Source organism: Sciurus carolinensis, chromosome X, assembly GCF_902686445.1.
Source record: "Sciurus carolinensis chromosome X, mSciCar1.2, whole genome shotgun sequence".
NCBI lineage: Eukaryota > Metazoa > Chordata > Mammalia > Rodentia > Sciuridae > Sciurus > Sciurus carolinensis.
The window spans coordinates 11,459,986-11,483,182 of NC_062232.1; the positions used below are offsets into that span (position 1 = coordinate 11,459,986).

At 40.3% G+C, this 23,197-nt stretch overlaps 1 protein-coding gene across 1 annotated transcript in view; it reads right to left on the reverse strand.

Moving 5' to 3' along the window:
• Positions 1-22,934, reverse strand: part of Cltrn (collectrin, amino acid transport regulator) — a 43,333-nt gene extending 20,399 nt beyond the window's left edge. The window contains exons 1-4 of the mRNA XM_047536390.1: positions 22,812-22,934; positions 22,438-22,496; positions 17,358-17,443; positions 3,740-3,853 (exon numbers count right to left, since the gene is read on the reverse strand). Of these exons, the coding sequence (XP_047392346.1) occupies positions 3,740-3,853; positions 17,358-17,443; positions 22,438-22,496; positions 22,812-22,869 (317 nt within the window). The 5' untranslated portion in view covers positions 22,870-22,934. The remainder of the gene's footprint in view (positions 1-3,739; positions 3,854-17,357; positions 17,444-22,437; positions 22,497-22,811) is intronic.
• Between the last annotated feature and the right edge of the window lie 263 nt (positions 22,935-23,197).

Below are 23,197 nucleotides of genomic sequence, written 5' to 3' on the forward strand. Positions count from 1 at the left end.
GAGGCCTTCTTTAGCAAATTAAAAATCTAAAACATAAAAAGAAAAAGAATCTATGCTGAGAGCTGGGGTGCTGATCAGTGTTTGAGCACCACTTAGTATGTGTGAGGCCCTGGGCTCAATCCCCAGTAACACACACACACCCTATACTGAGGCGGACAGGTGATCTACAGCAAGGGATATTTTAAATGTTTTTATCAAACCATGGAATGTTTTTCTTTTCATAATCAAATATTGATAATTTGGGGCTATGAACCTTTCCACAAAATAATGAGCCCCACTACTAAGATATAACTCAGAGAATAATGAAAAGTTTCTCTGCACACTGATTCTATCCCCCTGGTTGGTCAACCCTTTGCTGCACTCCAGGCTGGAAATACATTCTACCACCTCTCAGGCTAAATGGAAATTCTGGCTCAGGTACAGATTAAATCTCCTCCATTACAGGAATCCCCAGATGGCATCAGTCACCGTGGATATCTTTCAACTAGGACCAGAGTTGACTTCTGCCAGATCCTCACAAAAGAGCAATAGCATACACCTTAGAATGGTTGCCCCTTTCCCTGCATCATTCCAAAGGTGTGAAAACTCTAGAATAGATTTAAATTCACTGTAGATGTGGTGGAACATGCCCAGATCAAGTCCTCACTCTTTTCCTTTCTAGCATGGTGTTATGGTCTAGATATTAGGTGTACCCCAAAAGCTCAATGTGTGAGACTATACAAGAATATTCATAGGTGAAATGATGAGTTATGGAGCCTTAACCCAATCAATGAATTAATCCCCTGATAGGGATTAACTGAGAGGTAACTGAAGGCAGGTAGCATGTGGCTGGAGGAGGTGGGCACTGGGGATGTGGTTTTGGAGTATATATTTTATATCTGGCAAGTACAGTTTCTCTCTGCTTCCTGATCATCGTGTGAGCTGCTTCCTTCTGCCACACTCTTCCACCATGATGTTCTGTATCACCTCCAGCCCCGAGCAATAGAGCTGGCTGCCTATGGACTGAGACCTCTGAAACATTGAGCCTCCAAATAAACTTTTTCTCTTCTAAACTTGTTCTTGTCAGACCTTTTTGTCAGAGCAATGAAAAAGCTGATTAAAACACTAAAAAGCTTTAGCAAATCAATAAATCTCCTTGATCCCCAATTTCTTCATTTCTAAAACAGGGATAATGAGCGTATGTTCAAAAATTAGTGGGGTTAAAATTAAATGCCATGGATGCATAAGACATGACTTACGAACCAGAAAATGTTATGCACATATGAGGTACAACTATTTTGTCCAGCCACATAGATTCTTCAGCCCTGAAATTCCTACGTGTGAATGCCCTCTAGGTACCATCTCCTTTCCCCTCCCCACTCTATTCTTTCTTCTTGGCACTGTTTCTTTTGTTTTCATCCACGTCTGGTATGCCCTACTTGGTCCTAATATAAATTCTCATCCTATCCACCATTGCTACCTCCTACATAGCTTTAAGACATCTGAAACAGACATTTGGTTGACATTCATCTACTTCCCCTACCTTTACCCCAAGCACTCACTCTTCCTCCTCACATCAACTGAAGCCTAGTTTAACTACAGTGCCTTCATTTTCCCAGAAGCCCTTCCAGATCACAAGACTTGAACAAAATCTCTTTCAACATGAAATATGATATTAGTAGTTATTACTCCCTAAGTGGTGGGTCTTAATGTATTCTTTGTGGCAAAAACGCAAAAATAATTTAGTTCAAAGCCCCTTATTAGAATAGATTCAGTCATTCTCTGTTGCTATGATCCTCAGTACCTTTGATCCAGCAAGAAAAACAGATAATTGTTCACAAAAATCTTTGGCATTTGATTAAATACTCATCATCTTAATATGTTATAGACAGCAAATGAGTTCTTTCACTAGACATTTCTTCTTGGGAAAGAGAATAATATGCATTTCAGCAACTTGTAAATCTTTTGTAGGGATGGTTACTTTGTTTTGTTCTTTCCTTTTGAGGAAATCATTTATTTCCTGAACTCACTTTTCAAACATACCTTTGCCCACCATCAACTCTGAGACACATAGAGTGTGCATTAATTGAAATAAAACCAAATTGCATTCTTCTACTTTTTTTGCGGGGGGAGGGTGCCAGGGATTGAAGTCAGAGGCACTCAACCACTGAGCCACATCCCCAGCCCTATTTTGTGTTTTATTTACAGACAGGGTCTCACTGAGTTGCTTAGCGCCTCACTGTTACTGAGGCTAGTTTTGAACTTGCACTCCTCCTGCATCAGTCGCTCAAGCCGCTGGGATTATAGGCATGTACCACCTCTTCTACTTCTTGAAAATAAAAAATTAGTTTTACTTTTGAATGTTTGCTATGATCCCAAGGAGGAAAAACTGTCCACTTGAAATGGGCAAAAGAGATTACTTTTTTTTTTTTTTTTTACCAAATTTCCTTCTTAGTGTACTTTTTGGGCAATTTCCACATCTTAATGTCTTTTATTTTGCAAATCTGTAAGTTCTAGAAAACTAACATAATGCAAATGATTCTTGTCTATAGAAAATCAAATGAACTGTGTCTGGTGGAACATGATTCATCACTGCCTGATAGATAGACTGATGCATATGTTTGTAAATGTATTTCATCATTCTTAATTCCTATACACATGTGGTTCCTTGAAGTTTCTTTGAAATAATTTCAATGAGCTGGGTACAGTGGTGCACGCCTGTAATCCCAGCAGCTCATGAGGCTGAGTCAGGAGGATCTTGAGTTCAAAGCCAGCTTCAGAAACTTAGCGAAGCTCCAAGCAACTTAGCGAGACCCTATCTCAAAATAAAAAATAAAAAGAACTGGACTATGGCTCAGTGGTTAAGTATCCCTGGGTTCAATTCCTGGTACCAAAAAAAAAAAGTGAAATAGTTTCAACATCTTATTGGTTCCCCCATTAATTAATGAGACATTAAAATCTTCAGTAGTATTCATTTTTAATTTGTATGAGTCAAGATTTTACTTTTATTGTTACATTACCTTTTAAAGATAAGTCTCTAGAGACCCAAGAAATGACAATATTTTTCTTGGTTTTAAAATAAAACTCAAAGATATGATTTGTTCTTTAAAACTCCTTACATGCATTAACTCATTTAACCTCAGTAGCTCTGGGAGAGAGGTACCATAATTACATTTTACAGATGATGAGAGGAAGGCCAAAAAAGGGTAGGTAACTTGTCTGTATTCAAATAATTATCACAAGACAAAGTCAAAATTAAAAACCTAGGCATTCTGGCTCCTGACAGCCTGTAATGTGATGAACCATTACAGAATAGAGCCACACAAGGTTTCTTGCCAAAAGAAGACAATAGCACACATTCTTAGCTAATGTTAGTTAAACCCAGGTTTCTCAACTACAGCATGATTGACTTTGGGGTCAAGTAATTCTTTGTGTGGGGTGCTGTACTGGCATCATAAGATGTTTGGCAACATCCCTAGCTTCTGCCTACTTGATGTTGGTGGCACACCTCCCCTTCAGTTGTGACAAGAAAAATGTGTCCACACATTGTCAAATGTCTCTTCAAAGATAAAATTGCTCCTGGATGACAGCCCAATGGTCTACCTCTAATCTCTAATAAAAATTAACAAAATGAAATCTTTGACATCATAATCAATGAATGAAATGTGGAGCAGAGTGAGAATTTTTCAACACCTATGAAAATTGTTGAGTTAATCAGCAAGTCAATTGGCCAAAAGAAAGCATATTTAGGGGTGATTACCTGATGGCTGACTGTACTTCAACAGCAGGAAGAGTATGATTTTTTGAAGGGTCTGTAACCACAAACCAGAATGACACCCTTCGTGTAACATTGCAAAGTAGGACATGGGAAATTCTGTAGACAATGGAAAGAAAAAAACACATCATAAGAATATCATCCAAAATGGCATTACACTGTTCCCTCTGATGCAATTATCATTTTATGACTCACCTTAGCTATGTTTGAAAAGTCATTTCTACCATTTGAAAGAATGATTTAGTAAGAAAAAATGATATAGGAAATTCTCATTGTTTTAAAATCATATACTCAGGGATCATTTCTTATGAAGGAATCTGCCACAAAAATAAAAAAGGAATTAGGCAGTGGAGAATATTAAGGATATTGTTCCCTACCATCTACTAGCTGAAAGCTTCCCTGCTTCAACACTGGGTCCCTCTCTAAACCACAGATACCTCTGGTATGTCCTCATCAACTTTATTGGTTCCCTGCCCACTCTACCTTCTTCTCTCAGATTCAATCAGAATCTGTTGCCTGTTCTTGACTCAATACTTGCACTGTCTGCCTCAACTTCTGTCCATACCCAACCCCGAGCAGGGGGAACACGTCAAGAGGTGCCTCAGCCTGTACTTTTGAGGAAACAGTTCTAAAGAACAGTTGCTTTTATATTGCCTTGAACAGACCTCCAAACAAGTGTTATTATCAATTCACCAGCAGTCTTTGAACACTGTGATTTGTAGTTACATGCTTTTCAGATGCAAAATGGCACTGTGACTCACTCTATTCTATACACATGAATTACCCATAAAATTGAAAAGAGAGAAATGATATTGGTGTGTAGAGAAAAGACTATCTATATGAGGATGCATGAAGGCTCAAAATTATAGGAGAGTTCATATAAAATCAACAGTGCTAAATCATAAATCCTGGATGGCTTTCAGTATTTTCTTAAGAGCAAAATAAGAAAAAATGGCATTCATATCCATCACATACAAATGAAACAAATCAATCACCTTTATGGAACAAGAGCAAATTAGTTATTTGTTATTCTTTAAAAGAGCATCCCATTTTATTACAGTCATTTTTACAATGTTGAAAGAGAGTACCCTTCTGTCAATAGCTATATGGAGAAATTCTTATATTTTCTCCATGATGATGTCAGGTACAGAAGTAGACTTGGGTGCAAGGCCCCTCTGCCCAGGGCTGTGTCTGGTAGCAGCAATGGGAAGGAGAGGCTTGAGATTTCCCTGCCCTCCAGATAGCATGGGGCGCCTCCCGCTGCCACTGCGCCCCGTGATGTCCTCGTGTCCGTGGGGCACGAGACTGGCAGGTGCCAGACGCCAGTAACCGGTGCCGCACGTGCTTTGCCTGCCCCTGGATACCAACTGTCACTTGAACCCTGTGCCCTTCGCCAAGGGTTTCGACCACACACGTCCCGAACCAGATCCCTACTTAAAGACACTGACCCCGCCCACCGCTCACATGGGCCTCTACCTGAGCAGGTACCTGCTCAAGTGCCTGGGCACACGCAAGGCCGCGCTGGCAGCGCTGCCTCGCAGGCCCAGGAGACCCGGACAGCCGCACCGACCTCTGAGGCCCAGGCCCTCCCGCCGTCCCCAGGACCCGGGGCTCAGCAAACCCACCCTGGGGCAGCCGGAGCCCTGGGATCGCCCCCAAGCCCTCCACGCTGTTCTGCATGGCGCTCACCGCGCCAGAGGCCGGAGGGCGGCGGGCACCCCGGCCGCCAGGTGCAACCGGCTCAGGCTGCCCCTCTGGCTGCTCCTGACTCCTCAGCTTACCCCCGCTCTCTACGAACGCTGGAAGCGCAGACCTGGCAAGGCCCCGGACCCCGCCTGGCCCCGCAGCCCGGTCCAAGGCCAGGTCAACCCCCAAGGCCTAGCGAGCCTCTACAAGTGCCCACTCCCGCAGCCGGCCTCAGACCCCTGCTCCAGGGAGACAGTGCTGAAGGCCCTCAGCCGGTGCAACAAAGGCAAGAGGAAGTTCGACGGGCCGCTCTGGTTTGAGGACCCCGAGCCCAAGAGGCAGCGGCAGAGCCCGCAGCGCAGGCCGTCCGCCTTCAGGCCGGTCGTCAGAAACGGAGTGCAGCCGTCCTTCGAGCCCCGGCCGGGGCCGCTGAACAGAAGCGTCCGCTCCTGGGCATCTGCCTCTGTGAGGAGGAGACTGAGCCGGGGCCTGCCCTCCGGCCTGCCCGCGGCCTTCCCTGCCTGCTGCCCCACCTGCCAAAGGTCCCACGCCAGCCCAAGACATGCTCTCGCACCCTCTGCTGCAAGTCCCGGAGCACAGGCCCCACCGTCCCAGGGGCCACACCGGGAGAGCCCTCCTGAGCCCCGGCACATGCAGCCCTCCGACCTCCTTGGCTCCTAAGACTTAGAGCCCTGCCACCCTCTTCTGAGGCTCCAAACCACAGAACTTTTATCCACTGACCCCTCTGCCCCCACAGGAGTCCCTGAGCCAACAGCTCACTTGGCACTGCTTCTGGCTCACAGGTCTGCCACCCCCAGACCTCCTCTCCCCACCCTGAGGGCCCACGCTCTAAGGGGACCGTTGAGATCACAACCCTGGTCTTTCCCCTGCCAGCCGGCTCCTGCCTTCTTCCTGGGAGGAGGCTCGCCAGGAAGGTGGCCTTCCCCCCACGTGCCCAGTTTGCTTAGTTAAGTGTTTGTTTTTATTTTATATAGTAGTAATAATAATAGTTTTGCCTTACTAGAGATTGTCATGTGCTTTCTTCAAAGACTCCACAGCATGGTTTCTGCCACTTGGCACTGTTGACATTTGGGGCCAGAGCATTCTTGGTGGTTGGGGCTGTCCTGTGCATAGGAGGGTTTGAGCAGCATCCCTGGCCTCTGACCAACAGGGGCCAGTAGCACACCCACAGCCGTGTCAATCAACAGTGTCTCCAGGTAATTTCAAATAATTACTAAGGTTAAGGATAGGGAGGTCAAAAAAAAAAAAAAAAAATCACACTGGTGGAGAACTATTGAGCGTCACTGACCTCTACTGGCAAAAAATAGTCAAGCTTTCTCTCTGAAAAAGTGTGATTTTTTATGTATCAGAGATATGAACAAAACGAAGTGGTGCATGCTTAACAAAAAATCATTTCCACCTTTGGGGGATTAGGAGTGGGAAAAATATCTCCACCAACTTCCTGTAGAGTACTTTGGGCTATGAAAAATTCCTGTTATCTGGTTACATTTGCAGGACATGCAAAATTGTTTTTTTAAATGAGCTATTTAAAATTTTTCAAATTGGTTAAATAATACCAAGTACTGGTAGCCATGCATGGAACTGAAATCGGGTGGTGCTGTGGAAGCCAACGGGTCCAGCCACTTTGGAGTGGCATTTGGAAGTGTTTTCTAGAGTACAGAGTACAGCTACAAAAAATGCTTGCAGACACTAATGAGAATGTACTCTGCAGCACTTGTCATCCTAGCAAAGAATCAGAATAACCTAAATACCCATAAGTAGGGGGATGGATAATGTAAATATGGTATATGGTATCCAGGGAATATTATTCCACAGATCAAAGGAAAGAAGTAGACAAGCTTTTCAAGCTCAGCACAATTAGGTCACATAATTTTAAGTTGACGGAATACCCTGTGCACTGTGGGATGTTTAACAACAAATCCAGCCTCTACTTTCTAGATATCAGTAGTACTACTGCCAGTTGCAACAATCAAAAATACTTCCAGAGCTGGGTGTGGTGGTGCACACCTGTCATCTCACTGATTTGGGAGACTGAGGCAGAAGCATTGCAAGTTCAAGTTTGAGGCCTGCCTCAGCAATTAGCAAGGCCCTAAGCAACTTCGTGAGACACTGTCTCAAAATAAAAAATAAAAATAAAAAGGGCTAAGGGTCTAGTACTCCCCTCCCCCCAAAAAAGAAAAGAAAAGACAAATTCCAGGCATTGTCAAATATCCCCTGAAGGACAAAATCATCCTTGGGTTGAAAGCACTGAACTATAACTACATATTTTTTACATAAAAGGACAAATCTCAGAATATACCATCAAGTGAAAAAGATAGGATGAGGAATATTGTGTGTGGCATATGCCATTTACATAAATTAAACAAATACAAAGTAACATTTCTGGCATAATAAAGAAGGCCAGAAATGAGGAATGGGGTCATTTGGATACTTGTCTGTGTTGTTCTTTCCAGCTACATATTATTTAAACATGAGTTTCATGGTATTCCCTATCAGAGAGAGAATACAGCTGTAAATAAACTCCACTTTTCCTGTGGAGGTTGCTTTCTAAGGGAGGAGGAGGCAGAAGACAAACAAGTAAATAAACATACACTTGGGGGAAAGGCAAGTTCTATAAAGGAAAATTATGCAGAAGGATACAGACAATTCCATCAATGCACCTGCGACCCCAAATACACTCTTCTGTCCCCATAACTACACTATCCCACACAATGAATTTGAGTTACTTAAATTTATTCAGTGTTCCCATTGGGTGGCAAGTCATAGATTAATATAGTACCTCAGGAAATACAATGAAGATATTTTAACTATTTAGTAGTAAAGATTTCCAAAAGATTTAAATTGTTGCTGAAAATATTCAACCCTCCATTTTCAATTAAGATAGTAATTATTAGGTACAAAAAGTTCCTAGACTAAAACCCTAAAAATCAAGCTTTCATTTTGAAATTTACTACCTGCCAAATACTAGATTTGAGACAAGTCATTTCATTATTCATGAGTTACTAAGAAGGGTTTAATTTCTTAGTGTGCCAGTGGGGGTTTGCTATTGGGATTTTGGTTGTGAAATTCCTTGTTAGGTGTGACTGTCCTGAGTCTTGCATCATGTTGATCATTTTTCATCTCCACCCTCTAAATACCACAGTACTCTCCAGCCATAGATATAATCCCCAACACACCCCACTTCCATATGCTCCATGGGTGGGTCAGTACCATACCCAAGTAAGAAACACTTCTAAATCAACTTCCAAAGCTTCAAGGTCATGAAAAGCAAAGGAAGACAGAAACTGTCACAGAGTGGATTAGAAGCAGATTCTGGAAGAGAAAAAAGAACCTTAGTAGAAAAATGGAGAAATATTAAAAGTGTCCATAGTTGAATAATAATATTGAATGAGTATTGATTTCTGTTTTGATCAATCTACCATGGTTATTTAAAATATTATTAGGGAAACAGGCTAGGGCAGGGTTTCTCAACCCCAATACTATTAACATTGTGGTCTGGATACTTCTTGGTTGTCAGGGGTTGTCTATGGTTTTGTATGGTACAGAGCAGTGTACAAACTAAATGCCAGTACTACACATACAATTGTGAAAACCAAAAAATCTCTCCAGACATTTCCAAATATCCTTGGGAGCAGTGGTGGGCAGGATACAAAATCTCCCCAAACGGAGAACACAGGACCTGTCTGTTTTGTCTTTGTGACCTTTTAGTAAAATCTAAATGTTTCCAAATTAAATACATACATATGTGCATGCACAAACACAAATATAAGAACAAAGTAGTTATTTAAAAGTTGCCTAGGTACAATAAAATTTTTTTACAAGAAAAAAAACTAGGCCATGTTTTAATAAAAAAGTTCTTACTAGCTTCATTGATAAAGAGAAAACATGCATACTTAGAAAAATAACAAAGGGCTATATTCAAATGCAAGATATTGGTACCCATCAGAATAAGGATGACCTTAATAATTACCTAATTTAAAAAAAAATTAGCTCTGCTATATACTCAAATGTATGAAATATTTATTAGAATGCCTCCTGCTGTCCTAATGTCTTAAGAAACACTATACCCATCCTTTCTCCAAGGTTGATATTAGGAAAAGAGGTTGCTATGGTTTAAATATAGTTTGTTCACTCTGAAACTCACATTGAAGTTTAATCCCCATTTTAAGATATTATGAGGATGGACACTTAACCCAACTATGGTGTTTAGAGGTGGGGCATTTGGGAGGTGGTTAAGATTATATAAATCATCAAGGTGGAGCCCCCATGATTGAAAACCAATGGCTCTATAAGGAGAGGTATAGAGACCAGAGGCAACACACACACACGCACACACACACACAAATGAACAATCCCCATCTCTTGCCATGTGGTGTCCTGTTCTACCTCAAGACACTGCCAGCAAGAAGGCTATCACCAGACATGGGCCCCTGATCTTACACCTTCAGAACTGTTAGTCAAAATAAACCTCTTTTCTTTATAAAAGCAGTCTGCCTTGGGTATTTCATTATAGTAACACAAAGTATTAAAGTATTTGTATTAACAAAGTGCATAGTTTCAGCCATTTGGAATCTTCTTCAATAGAATACTAAGTATCCTCCCTACATAATGGTTCTGCCCAAAGATATGATTCCTCTAATGTCTTAATAATAAAAAAGTAACCCATTGATCTACAAATGTCAACCACATATATAAAACTGAAGAGACATGTTTATATTTTGGTTAAACATAGGCAGTTGATCTAGGAATTAATAAGCCCACTTCCTAAAGTTGTAAGGTTGTGGGAAAGGCACCAAGGGAAAGTGCATCCCCAAAGACAAGACAGAAAGCAAAGGTTGTGGATGAAAATGGAGACACCCTTATAGGCTGGGGCTTCCTACCTGCTTGGATGATGCTGTGCAAAACTAACTGATGTCTTGGCTTCCCCAGAATAAGAAACTGAGACCCACTAAGAGGCAAAACCCAGCATAGGGAGATACTTCTACTATGGCCATTAAATGCCATATCAACCATGGAAGAATTTTCCCAGGATACTAAGGAAAAGAAGAAGAAATGAGGGGGTGGGACACTGTTTTCTTGTGTCTACTGTATACAGGCCTTGGTTTAAGAGCAGGAAGTTAAGCATGCTTCATTCACTCATCAACATTTACTGAGAGCTAACCTTGATTAGCCAATATAGTTAGACTTCCTATAGTCTCAGGTGCAAGAGTTTAGGGATGCTTAGACCCTTCAATACCAAGGCCAATGCCTTGAGCTCACTAGAACATCAAAAACCAAAATGGAAGCCAGTAACTCCCAAGATGCCATAATTTGCACATAACTCCATGCCTTATCTGAGAATGGACCCAGGATGTGAGGAAGGCAAAGGGCTTCTAGATTTCATGTAGCTTGTCTAGTCTTTGTCAGGAGGGTCTATAATCTCTGCTCTGCTTTGAACTTCACAGTGTCCAAGTGAAGAAAACACTTTTAAATTCTGTGAGCAAGAAGATAGCCAAGGAGACTACCAAATAAATAGTTTGTTGTCCTGCAACACAACAGAATTCTCTGGGTCCTGGAACATGAGGACAAAGTCCAAGTCCATACCCTGTGCTGTGAGCTTCTCTACTCCTTAAGGGACTTAGTGATTGTAAAATGAATGAATGGAAGAAATAAGGTTAACATCTCATTATTTCTAGAATTTTCTGCTGTAAGACCTTGTGAAAGGGCTAGGGTTGTGGCTCAGTGATAGAGCACTTGCCTAGTATATGTGAGGAACTGGGTTTGATCCTCAGCACCACATAAAAATAAATAAACAAAATAAAGGTATTGTGTCCATCTACAACTTAAAAAATATTTTAAAAAAGACCTTGTGAAAAACTAAGTTGAGTAGGGGCTGCAATAAGAAATAAGGGAGGAAAGGAAGGCAAAACTCCCTTACCCAGATTCAAAAATTTAGACATAATATAACACAAAAACTATAGTGAAAGAAGCATCCTGGATATACTATAGATGTGGTGATCCAAAAGGAGTTGTAAATGTGGGACGGAAATGGTGCTTAAAAGGAAGTAACATGAAGAATAATTGTAGAAAGTTCGGTAGCTAATTTATTAAGGAATAAAATGATAACAGTTCCTTCCAATTATAGATTATGTACATCTTGTGTGATTTCCCCTGGTCTTTCTTCCAAATGTGACTACAATGAATGTCCTTCAAGATCTGTGCAGGATGGAGAACCAATCAACCAATAAGACCTTCTTGAATTAAACACCTTTTAAAAGTGTGTTTTGGGACTAGGGATGTGGCTCAGTGGTACAGCACCCACTTAGTATGCACAAAGATCTGGGTTCAATCTCCACCAAAAACAAAAAATGTAAAATATGTTTGATGTATTAAATAAACTGAAATGCCATTAGCACCACTAAATACAAATTCTACATTTTCAATTTTTAAATATGGAGTCCGATGGAATTGAGTTCACTAATATAATCATTTTGACCAATGCTTTTCAAAGAATTTATTTTTTTATACCTTAATTTTATTCATTTATTTTTATGTGTTGCTGAGGATTAAACCCAGTGCCTCACATGTTCAAGGCAAGCACTCTACCATTGAACCACAACCCCAGTCCCTGACCAATGGTGTAACTCTTTTTGGTGGGGGATACCGGGTATTGAACTCAGGGGCACATGGCCACCAAGCCACATTCCCAGACCTATTTTGTATTTTATTTAGAGATAGGGTCTCACTGAGTTGCTCAGCACCTCGCTTTTGCGGAGGCTGGCTTTGAACTCTCAATCCTCCTGCCTCAGCCTCCCCAGCTGCTGGGATTACAAGTGTGCGCCATTGCACCTGGCTGACCAATTTTTTTTAACCAATAAATTATATTAACACATACACAAGTGGTTTCTTTAAGCAAATGGCTACAAAGAAGGAAAAAATGCTCCCTCCCTCTCCTAAAGTCTGAGAAGCCCTGGTCTGAAGGTAATTCTCTAAGAATTGGCTCTACTGCCATTCTCAATGGGGCCAGACAAGGCCAACGGTTTCCAAGGAGTGGTAAGAATCAGGTTCTTGTTTCCGGAAATCAGAAGAAATAAATGGGAGCCAGGCTGCTGTTTTATAAGCACAAGACCGTTAATCCCCTTACCTTACTGTGGATACAAGAGCATGTTGTTCCTTTTTAGATCACAAGACTTATCCCTGAATAATTAAGTAGAGGAAGAAATCCATTACATACCCTAAACCATTTAACTCAGAGAAAGCCAAGCCTGAGTTACACTTCTACCTCTATTGCTAAAAGTAATAAATTATCTAAATGCCAAATTTTGCATAAACTATACAGATAAATTTCTCAGTTTCCCTGGGAAATAGACTATAAACTGTAAGTGTAGATCATAGTTTCCTTAGAAAATTAGAACATTTTAAAAATTCTGTGAAACTCTTAGTAAATCTGGCCTAAATCATATCATAAATAGTTGAAAATACTGGTTGCTGTCATCAATCTAACTCCAAAGAAAAACTAAACATAATCTAATGAAACGAGAGATTACTTTTAAATTCATTTTTTCATCCATCTTCCATTCTGCTTCTAAGAAAACCCAGCAAACATCAAGAAACTGATTTGTCAAAATTTGTAAATAATGATGGTTGAAGGAATTACCTGATTTCTTTCATAGTTAATCTATCTTCCTATGTCTACCACAGCCAAGTTCAGGGGTGCAGGCCTGGGGTGTACCCATCCTCCTACTCTCATGCCCAGCACAAAGCAGGCCTTCACTGCAGGGTACTTAATTCCATGGCGCTGACCTCCTCGGTCACGATGAAGGAAGAAGTAGATGTTTCTCACACCACTGCCTTTGGCCACTCGGTCAGTGCTTTCTTTGTCACCAAATGACATCTGGAGCAGATGGCGTAGCCTTCCTGTCACTTCCGGCTCCTCATCAAAACTGCCCTCCTGCCTCGAACCCACAGCTGCTCTCCTTCCAGCAGGTCTGGCTCAACCAGGGATCCTTCGTGAGGGCTCCAACCCTTTACCCTCCAGGCTCCATGTCCGCCCTGCACACACTCCCCTCCCCCAGCTTCATTCTTACTCATTTAGAAGTGGGGGGCAGGAGGTGTGGGATCAGACAGACAAGCAAAGGCAAAGTGCTTTCTCCCTGGCCAGTGCCCTCTGTGGCTCCCTCTTGCTCTTAGTGGTCCTTGGTTGTGGTGGGCATCCACATGCTCGCCATTCAGAGTGCTCCTGGGGGCCTTTGGGGACTCCTCTGGGGACCTCTGCACTGCAGGTACCCCACACATGGGTGATGCACTCTGACTTCTTCCAGTCCCCCCACCCGCCTGTGGCTCGACCTCCAATGGTGCACCTCCAGCTCACTCCACCACCTTGCCTTGCCCTGCAGTTGATTTTCTGCCCAATAGGCAGTGACTCTATCCAGTTCCTGCTGGAAGCCTCCTCTTGGGCCCAGGAATGTACTCAGGTACTGACTGTTCAGAGAGCTGCCCTCTTTCACCCCAACCGCAGGTGGCTCAAGCCAGTCCTGCACCTTTAGACTTCTCCAGCTGAGAGGCTGGTGCTAGTTTCTGTCCTACTGCACACTCAGTGACTTGGGATGCCCTCCTATCTCTAGAAGCCTAGCTGCTGTCATTCTGGTGGCAAGTGGACATTCCTGAGAATGTCTTTGATTGAGGAGCATCCAACCAGGAAATAATGTCAGTCTCCCTTTCCCAGACTCACCCTCTGATTCTATCAGTTCTCTACCTGACTTGAGGTAGCAGGCAAATGAGCGGGGATATCACTGTAGACACATAAGCTCTGGTATGGAATGGACACCATCTAATCCTCATGGACCCAGCTGTCCTCACCCTGACTGGCTGCACTGGTGTGTGCACAGGAGCCCATTCTCCCTTAAGCCCCGTGGGGAAGGGAGCAGAATTCTCACAGCCCTCTCTTCAGGCCCACACCCACTGCCCCTCTGACCCTCTTAGGGAATCCCAGGCTTGCCTCCCACCACCCACCGGGTCATGATACCCTGACCAGATCAGCTCTCTGGGAAGTCCTGCGTGGATGCAGCCAGGACCTCTCTTTAGAAGTCACATTCTCTTTCTGAGCCAGTCATATTTTATGCCTTAAGTATATACCAATTTAGGTCTCCAAATATAAACAGGCCTTCTCAGGAGAGAATGAGCTCTGTATCACTGGTGATGATCAAACCTGATGTGAGTTATTGTATAAGGAGTGGCTCAAAGGTGGGTGGAAATGAGAGAGGATTCATTATTCTGTTACCTGAATATATTTAGTTTCAGTTCATGAAATTCATTTTATTCTTTGTACTGAAAAGCATCTTCAAAGTCTTTTGCAACATTTATGGATAATCAAGGAAGGAGAAAAAAATAATGAATAAGCAGCCAATGTCCAAGATTTGGATCCCTGAAACTATTCTAGAAAGTATATTTGCCATACTCCCAGAATTCCCTCTGCCCACATTTGCACCAAAAGACCTCTAAAAGTTGATGATTTTGAAACTGATCCACTAACTGAACTACTGGTACCTTTCATCCATTCACTACACAAGAAAAAGGTAGACTCTCTGCAAAGTGAGTTTCAACCCTATCTTGCATTACATATCCCTTTTCGCACAGGAGAAGCCTGTGCATTTAGGAATGCAGCTTGTTTTTTATGGTAGGGAATGTAGAATAAAGTCCAGTACATGTATTACATCTCAAACACATTCTGCTTATCACTCTTCTCCCTGACAGCAGTATTGCCAGGACTCACACTGCCTGAGCCTTTACAGAAGAACTTTACTGATCCCTATTCTAGTGTTGTACTTTTTGATATTTACAACTGGCAACAAAAGCTTCTAGATATCCTAGGTATCCAATTCCAAGTAAAATGCATTTTGTGTCACCTGTTCAGATATTCACAGATTCTTACAATGTCTTAGGTTCTGAAGAAAAACATTCCAAAGGTGATTTCTTCAATATTAATCTGAAATGTTACATATTTAGTTAATTTTTCCTAAGAAAGGGAATATTTTGCATAGCCACATACCAGGTAATATGAAGATACTTACAGGAAGTAATGAATACAGCAACGTATAAAACCTGCTTACAAGGAGTAGTAGAGAACACATAGAAACCACATGGGTTAGCATTGCCAGATAAGCAGTGGCTTTTATTTCTTTTCAATTTCTTGTAATGTGATCACCTGTTTTTACTGAAAAAGTTATAAATAGTTGTGAAAAGAATGCTGCAGTTTTACAGCATAAAAGTAAATACTTTTTTCTAAAACAGGAACCAAATTTACCTAGGGTAAAATTTTGTTTTACTATACATCTCCTTGTAGTTTTTTGAATCATGTGGAATATTTTAGTTAAAAATATATGTTAAAAATATACATGGGATTACTATGTCAAATGAACTCCAATAAGTATTATATATAACTATAATGCACTAATAAAAACATTGAAAAAGTCTTCTATAACCTGATTATCTGTTTCAGTGATTGCTGAGAAAAGGGTATTCAAATCCAAAACTATGATTGCAAATGCTGTAAATTTGTCAGTTTTGTCTCATGTAGTTTGAAGTTCTACTAAGAAAATAAACATCTAAGAATAAAAAAAATACAGATAGGTCGGTAGATAGCAGGACACAGTGGCACATGACTGCACATGCCTATAATCCCAGCAACTCAGCAAGCTGCACTACAGATATATATAATATATATATATATAATATATATTATATATAATGCACATGTACATGCATGCACACATGCAAATACATATACCATGTATTTATTTTGCTTCCTAAAATTCCACTCTTCTTTTTTATGCTTTATATTCAGAGTCCATGCATCAGATAGATATCATGAGTTTGAGGGAAACCAACCAGGTTCTGAATCATTATAGAATTCAGACTAAAGAATGAAGCAGATTTTAAAAAAGAATAAAGCAGATAACAGACCAAAACAATATATATTATATAATAGGTCAGAGGATATGACTTTGATCAGCAGGATTGTCTTCCTAATTTTAAAAAAACCTCCTGAAATTAAGTAAATTTACCCATACTGTCTCGGAGAACTGAGCTGAGGTTGGTGTCACCATGTACTAGAGTAATATGTGAGATACTGAACACTCCATATGTGACACCTATCAATCTAAAGCTCCTCAGCTGTAAAAAAAAGTATAGTCTTACTTGTGTGTATGTCTCCCCAGGCCAGTGGGATCTGGTTCTGTACTTAGCTAGAAAGTGACACTGAGAATATCTGGTGGGAGGCAGGAGGGCAAGCTAGCTCCCAAAGAGAAAGGAACCCACACCCAGGTTCTCCTTCCAGTTTACCAATCAGATAAGACATTTACTCTTAAAGGGAGGCACGAGAGAAGGAGCAGAGAGATACCAGGAGTGTTACCCTCATCATGAATAGTAAGGAAAGGAAATACCATAAAGAGAAGATTCCTCCAGAATAATAGAAAAAATGTGAAACTATTCAAAATTGTACTATGTGCTTTTAAGAAAACTGACAAGATGCTATGATAGATACCAATTAGGGAAAGAACCTATACTTATTTCAGCTATTTTCAAGATGAAAATAAAGTCCTTTACTACCTATCTATCCATCTATCCACCCTTCTTCAAGGACAATTATATGTATACAATGTAAACAGAAAGCTTAGGACATATAGCTGTGATTTTGGAAGTCAGTTACCTTCATATTGTCTATTGAACAAAAAAGCACCATTGTAACATGATGTAAGTGCTAAGCCAAGTTACATTACAAAAGTTCTTTTAATGTTTAATAAAAATGTGGATCCCTTAAAATTGGCTAAAAATTATTTTCAAGATCAAGGATCAAAATAATCCATTGTCTCACATAATACTGCAAATAGTCAATCAACATTTTGTATTGTTTGCTTACTCTGTTGTTTCTCTGTTGGGAACTTTTCTCATGGAGAAAGCCACCATTGCTCTGAAGAGATATTCTTCATTTGTATCCCAGACATACTGACAGAGAAGGAAAAGAGAGATATGGGGTTAAATATGGTCCATTAGCTGCTATGCTCATTCTCATATTCTCCACACTCCCATCCCATCTTCTTTGTACACAGAAAACAAGAACATGATAAATCATGTACCATAACATCCAGAATAGGGCTTTTTAGACATTCTATAATTCCAAATTTGGTGTGTTTCCTGTTGTACTGTCTTTCTTAGAACCTGCAATATTAGTAGCCAGTCAGTCAATAAGGCATTTGGATAAATCATCCTGGCCACATATAGGCTATTCCCTTCCTTCCTTTCTCTATTCCCTCCTCATAAACTGACTTTCCCTCACAATTTCCTTTCCTTATTCAGATCAGTAGTTTTTTATTAGTTCTTTTTAGTTATACATAATATTAGGATTCATTTCAACATAATTATAACAGTATGGAACATAATTTGCTCTAATTCAGTCCCCAGTACTTCCCCTTTCCTCCCCTTCCTTCCTCCCCCTCTTCCCTTCCCTCTACTGTAAGGATCAACACAGTTTTCTTAGTTGGAAACTAGGTTCTAAACTCTAGTACCAGAGATTGTAACCAAATTTGGAGAGAGTGTCTTTATAGAGATGATTAAAATAAAAGGAGGGTGTTAGGGTGGGACCTAATCCAATATTATTGGTGCCCTTAGAAGAAGAAATTTGGACACAGACTTACAGAGGAAAGACAATGTGAAAACACAGGAAGAAGATAGCCATCTACAAGCCAAGAAGAAAGGTCTGGAATGGATCGTTTGCACATGACCCTCAGAAGAAACCAACCCTGCTAACACCTTGATCTTAACTTCCAATCACCAGAACTGAGAGAAAATAAATTTCCGTTGCTTAAGCCCCTCAGTCTGTGGTACTTTGTCATAGCAGCCCTCGAAAATACATACAGTATATTTGACTCATTATGTTCCTTCATATAACAAATGTAAAAACGAGATAAAAGGGGACTGGCATGTTTAAGGGCCACCCAGGAAGCTAGTGCAACTAAAACAGAAAAACAAAGGGAGAAAGTAGTAAAGGCTGAGGGAAGGAGAGGATTTGGGTTGGGGAGGGGTTGGTATATCATGAGAACATTGTCAGGATTTGGGTTTCACTCTGGACTGAGGAAACATTTAAAAACACATTACGTCCAGTTCTCTTCTGGTGGAGGGTGGAGAGTAGATAAAAACAGGTTATACTAAATGATAACAAAAACATCACTCAATTACCTTCTCTGGATAAGAAGTTTTATAATCTCACCTCTTCTCTTTTTCCTAAATACTACCAGATCATATTCTTCAAACTTCCTTCAATCACTTCTTCTTCTTTTTAAGTTATTATTTCTTCTTTTAGTTATACATGGCAGTAGAATGTATTTTGACATATCATACATGTACCCATTCTTGTGGTTGTACATGATGTGGAGTTACACTGGTCACATTCATATATGAACATCGGAAAGTTATATCTGATTCATTCTACTATCTTTCCTAGTCCCATTCCCCCTCCCTTCCCTCCATTCAATCACTTCTTCTTTACCTTTTTCTCTTTCAGTCCTATCTTATATAACTCTGTAATATGATGCCATCAACAAAGAACAACTCAATATCTTTTCTCAGGTACAAGTATTGAATATTGCACTTTAATCAAACTTAGATACTATATGAAATGTTCCTTCAATCATTTAAATTGAACTTTTCGTTTTGTATTATAGTATGACAGTTTAAAAATAGGTAACTGGTTCATGGCATAACACCTAGTTTTTAATAATGTATTTGTTTCCAAAATCAATTTTACCCAGAATAAGAGTAACTATAGTTCAATTTAATAAGAACAAAACATAAAGAAGAAACTATTCCAGTTAAAAACAGTATACAAATGCTATTCAAACAGGGATGACATGTTTTCAAATTGGGGAGATGGGGAATGAGCCTGTTCAAGTATAGGTGAGAATGATAATCCCAATACAGCAAATGACAATGAAGATGCTAGGTAGAACTTGTCAAAGCATGAATTTAAATTGCTTTTCAGATCTTGGAGGTGATTTGACTTAATCTCCTGTCCTTTCATTGGTTCCTCTTAAAAACAAGAGCATGATTTGTTTCAGCAGGAGTCCTGTTTGGGTCACAGAGCAAAGCCCCAATTATTTGGATCAGAACAGGACTACATCAAGGTGGGTATCCTGCCAGTGGAACCAACTTATCTTGAGTAAGGGTGGAAGGATTAAAAGCTAGTGCTGGAGGTAGCATATTTCCATGAAGGCATTCAAAATGCTTCACTGAGTCTCTAGTTAAAAAAGCAATCAAGCACATGTAGTACATAATAAGAAAATGGACAATTTAAGAGAGGATAAGGAAATAGGTGCCAAAACTTAAACATATGAATAATTTCTGACCCAAAATTCCACTCCTGGGTAAGCAGTTCTCCAAAAAGAAAGCATGTGGAAAAGATATGTACAAAAATGTTCACAGGAGCTTAAGTAACTGTTGCACATATACTTGACACATAACAGGTGCTCAAAAAAGTATGTGAAACTGAAAACATCTTTATATGTTTATCACATATGACTCCACAGATTACCGGTTCATATTAGTTGTATTTATTCATCCATTGGTTCAGATTCCTTGGTTCCTCATTTCTATAACATTTATGCCAAGGCCCTAATATCCCAGCTCACCTTGCTTTTTGCATACATCTCAGGACACTCAAAACATGGCTAACCCCATGTGTTAGGTGAGTAACACAACATAATAGGAGAAAGTCACAAAACGGGGCTTGTTGGCTTAACTCTAAATTCATAATGACCTACCCCCAAATTGCCTGGGAACCCCTTAGTTTTCCTGTCTCTCTGATGGCTCACATGACTATTTCAATCTCCTACAGGTTCCTAACTTACAATGCTTTCCTTCACATCTCACTTTCACTAGATACTGTTGCTTTATAATTTACAGATACATCTCAAGTCATCAATTTTAACTCCCTCATCCTCCTGACACCAAGATACAAAACTTCCTCCATTGACACACATCCTGTCCATCTTCTCCCTTGCAGGACCAAACATGCTGTTCCTCTCCTATCAATGGCTATCCCCTCTACCCCTATTAGGAATGCCTCCTGGGCCCCTCTGAGGATCTAAACAATATGAGTTTCCCCTCTCTCTTCTGTGTATTCAAATCTACCTGGAGCCTGTCCAATGACTTTTTTTTAAACCTTGCTCAAATTTTCCCCATGGAGACAACAGTAAAAATAAATCACTTTGTTCACTCTTCCTTTTATTCATGTACCATCTCTCTCCTACCCTTCAGTCAAAATGCTCAGAGGAGTTGTCCATACTTCTGTTTCCACATGTTCAACACCCATTTATACGTCACTCCACTTACAACCCTCCCTCTAATATCTGCCTTCTGGCTCTCTCAATCCACAAAAGCAGCTCTCTCTAAAGTGGCCACTGACTTCCACATTGCTTAACACAATGAGTGTGTTTCAGTCTCGTCTTGGTTGGCCTCTCAACAGCATTCGAGGCTCTCAAACACTTCCTTCACATTAAAACAAAACTCCTTAACGTGGCAGCCCACATATTCCCTGGCCTGGTGCCTGGTCCCCTTCAGAAACTAAGAACATGGTGATGTGCCATTCTGCTTTTCACTGCCCCAATCCCAGACACCTCAGCCTTCCTTCTGTCCTTCATGCTTGGCAAGTTCCTTCCTGTAATGAGGTTTTACCCATGCTGTTCCCTCTGCCATTCCTTCTTTTATCCACTTTGACTCACGGTTTAGACCTTATAGAAGTGTTGGATTCTAAGGACCCTGATGAGGCCAAACCTTATAATTCTGTCAAGATTTCACATTTGCATTTGCTTTACTACATCTTTAATGGATGACTGCTTCCCCACTACTATAATCCCCCTAGGGCAGGACAAGTCTGAATTTAGTGTCAATGCATCTCCACCAATCCAGCATGGCACCGACTCTAAGGATCTTAGATGAGAAACCCTATACGCTGGGTTAGGGGATAGGGTAGAGAGTGGATTCTGCGGTCAGTCTGCCTGGATTCAAATCTTACCTCTATCACTTGCTGGCTTAAGATCCTGAAATGGTCAGTTCATTTCTTTGCATCTTGATTTTCTCACCTATCCAATGGGAATAAGAGTACCTACACTACCTTTTCCAAATAGTTGTAAAGGGCTACGTGAGCTGATAGGAGTCAAGTGCTTAGAAGGTTCCCTGCTAAAAACTAAATTAAGTTCTCAATCAATTCTGGCTGTTATTAACAATTATAACTCACCAAGTGAAAATAAAATAATATGTTGGTGGATTGGCCTGCAATAGAATACCTCTAAATTATTTTAGCACACTCATTTTGATTTCTAGCGTAAAGCATCTTAATGTCACCTACTGGGGGAGAAATTTGCACATCACACTGGGAAGCTGAAACTAGAATTTGATGATATGATCTTATTAATTTAAGTAGTCTTTACTGTTTCTATATCCACAGAGGCCTTGTAAGTATTTTTAAAAACTTCAGTTCCATAAGTATACATTAGTTATTGACACTTTGGTAGAATTTAAACTTTATATTAGAATTGGAATTTTTGTGCTATGAAAGACTTTATGTATGTAATACTGTTCCTTCTTTTCCATGACTAGAAAACAAGCTGACAAAATTCAAATGACCACAACAATGAGAGGCAGAGCCAACCCATACCCTCAGTCTCCTTAGGTACACGATGCTGGATTGAGAGGTTCAAGTTTTCTAAATTGTTTGGTATCACAAAACGTCACATGTTTTCCAGCATATACTATAGCATACACTTCAGGCAAGCCCACTGTAAACAATTTCTATAATTTACCTTTACTTTTAGAAAAGATCAGACTTCAAGTCTTTAGAAATAATATATTAACATTACTATGCAGAGAAAGGACCATTATCAGAGAAAGAAAGCACAGTCATTAGCTAACAAAATTTAAAATGAACATGCATGTTTTCCACTTACTGCTTTATCTCCAAGAGCTGTTCTGATACTAAGTCTCACTTTAAAGGCATTTTCTGCATCTGCCAGAAAGAAAAAAGAGCCGTAAATGATAATAAAATCTGCCAAAACATAGCCCATTAAGTCCTAGTATTTAATGAACTAAAATCAACAGAACACAGAACTACAAGTAAACTGCCCCTAAACGCCCCTGAAAGTTCGATGGCAATGACCTTAGATGGTTTAAATTTTCTTTCAAACTCTTAAAACAGTCACAGGCTCAACTTTTAAGCCACAATATGCCTGCAGATTTAGAAAATTAAAGAATTCTTTCAGTCAATGACTTGTCAATCATTTAGAAAACTGTTAGTCTATTTTTAAGTTTCAAGGCTACCTACCTGGTTGACAGAGTTCAGCATGAATAGCAGTCACCAGGAAAAAGAGGAGCCACAACATTCTTCTGGATGGAAAACACAAGGCAAACTGAGAAAAAAAAAATCCACCCTCCACTTAAAGCTGCCTTAGCCATTCTGTGACCGGATTAGAATATCAGAGAAATCTAAAAGGTTTAATAATTAACACTCATACACTTGGGTTAATACTGCCATAGAAGCAGGCCATCTCCTGTCAGTTATTTACGAAAATCTGTTTGAAAAACAGATTAGTTGTTTTTTCCAAACTCTACCTCAGAAGAATGTTTCCTCTGCTGACAAAATGGGGATCTGCCCCCCACACCTTCTGCAGCCTCCTGGTTAAGTGCACAATGGAAAGAATGGAGTCCTCT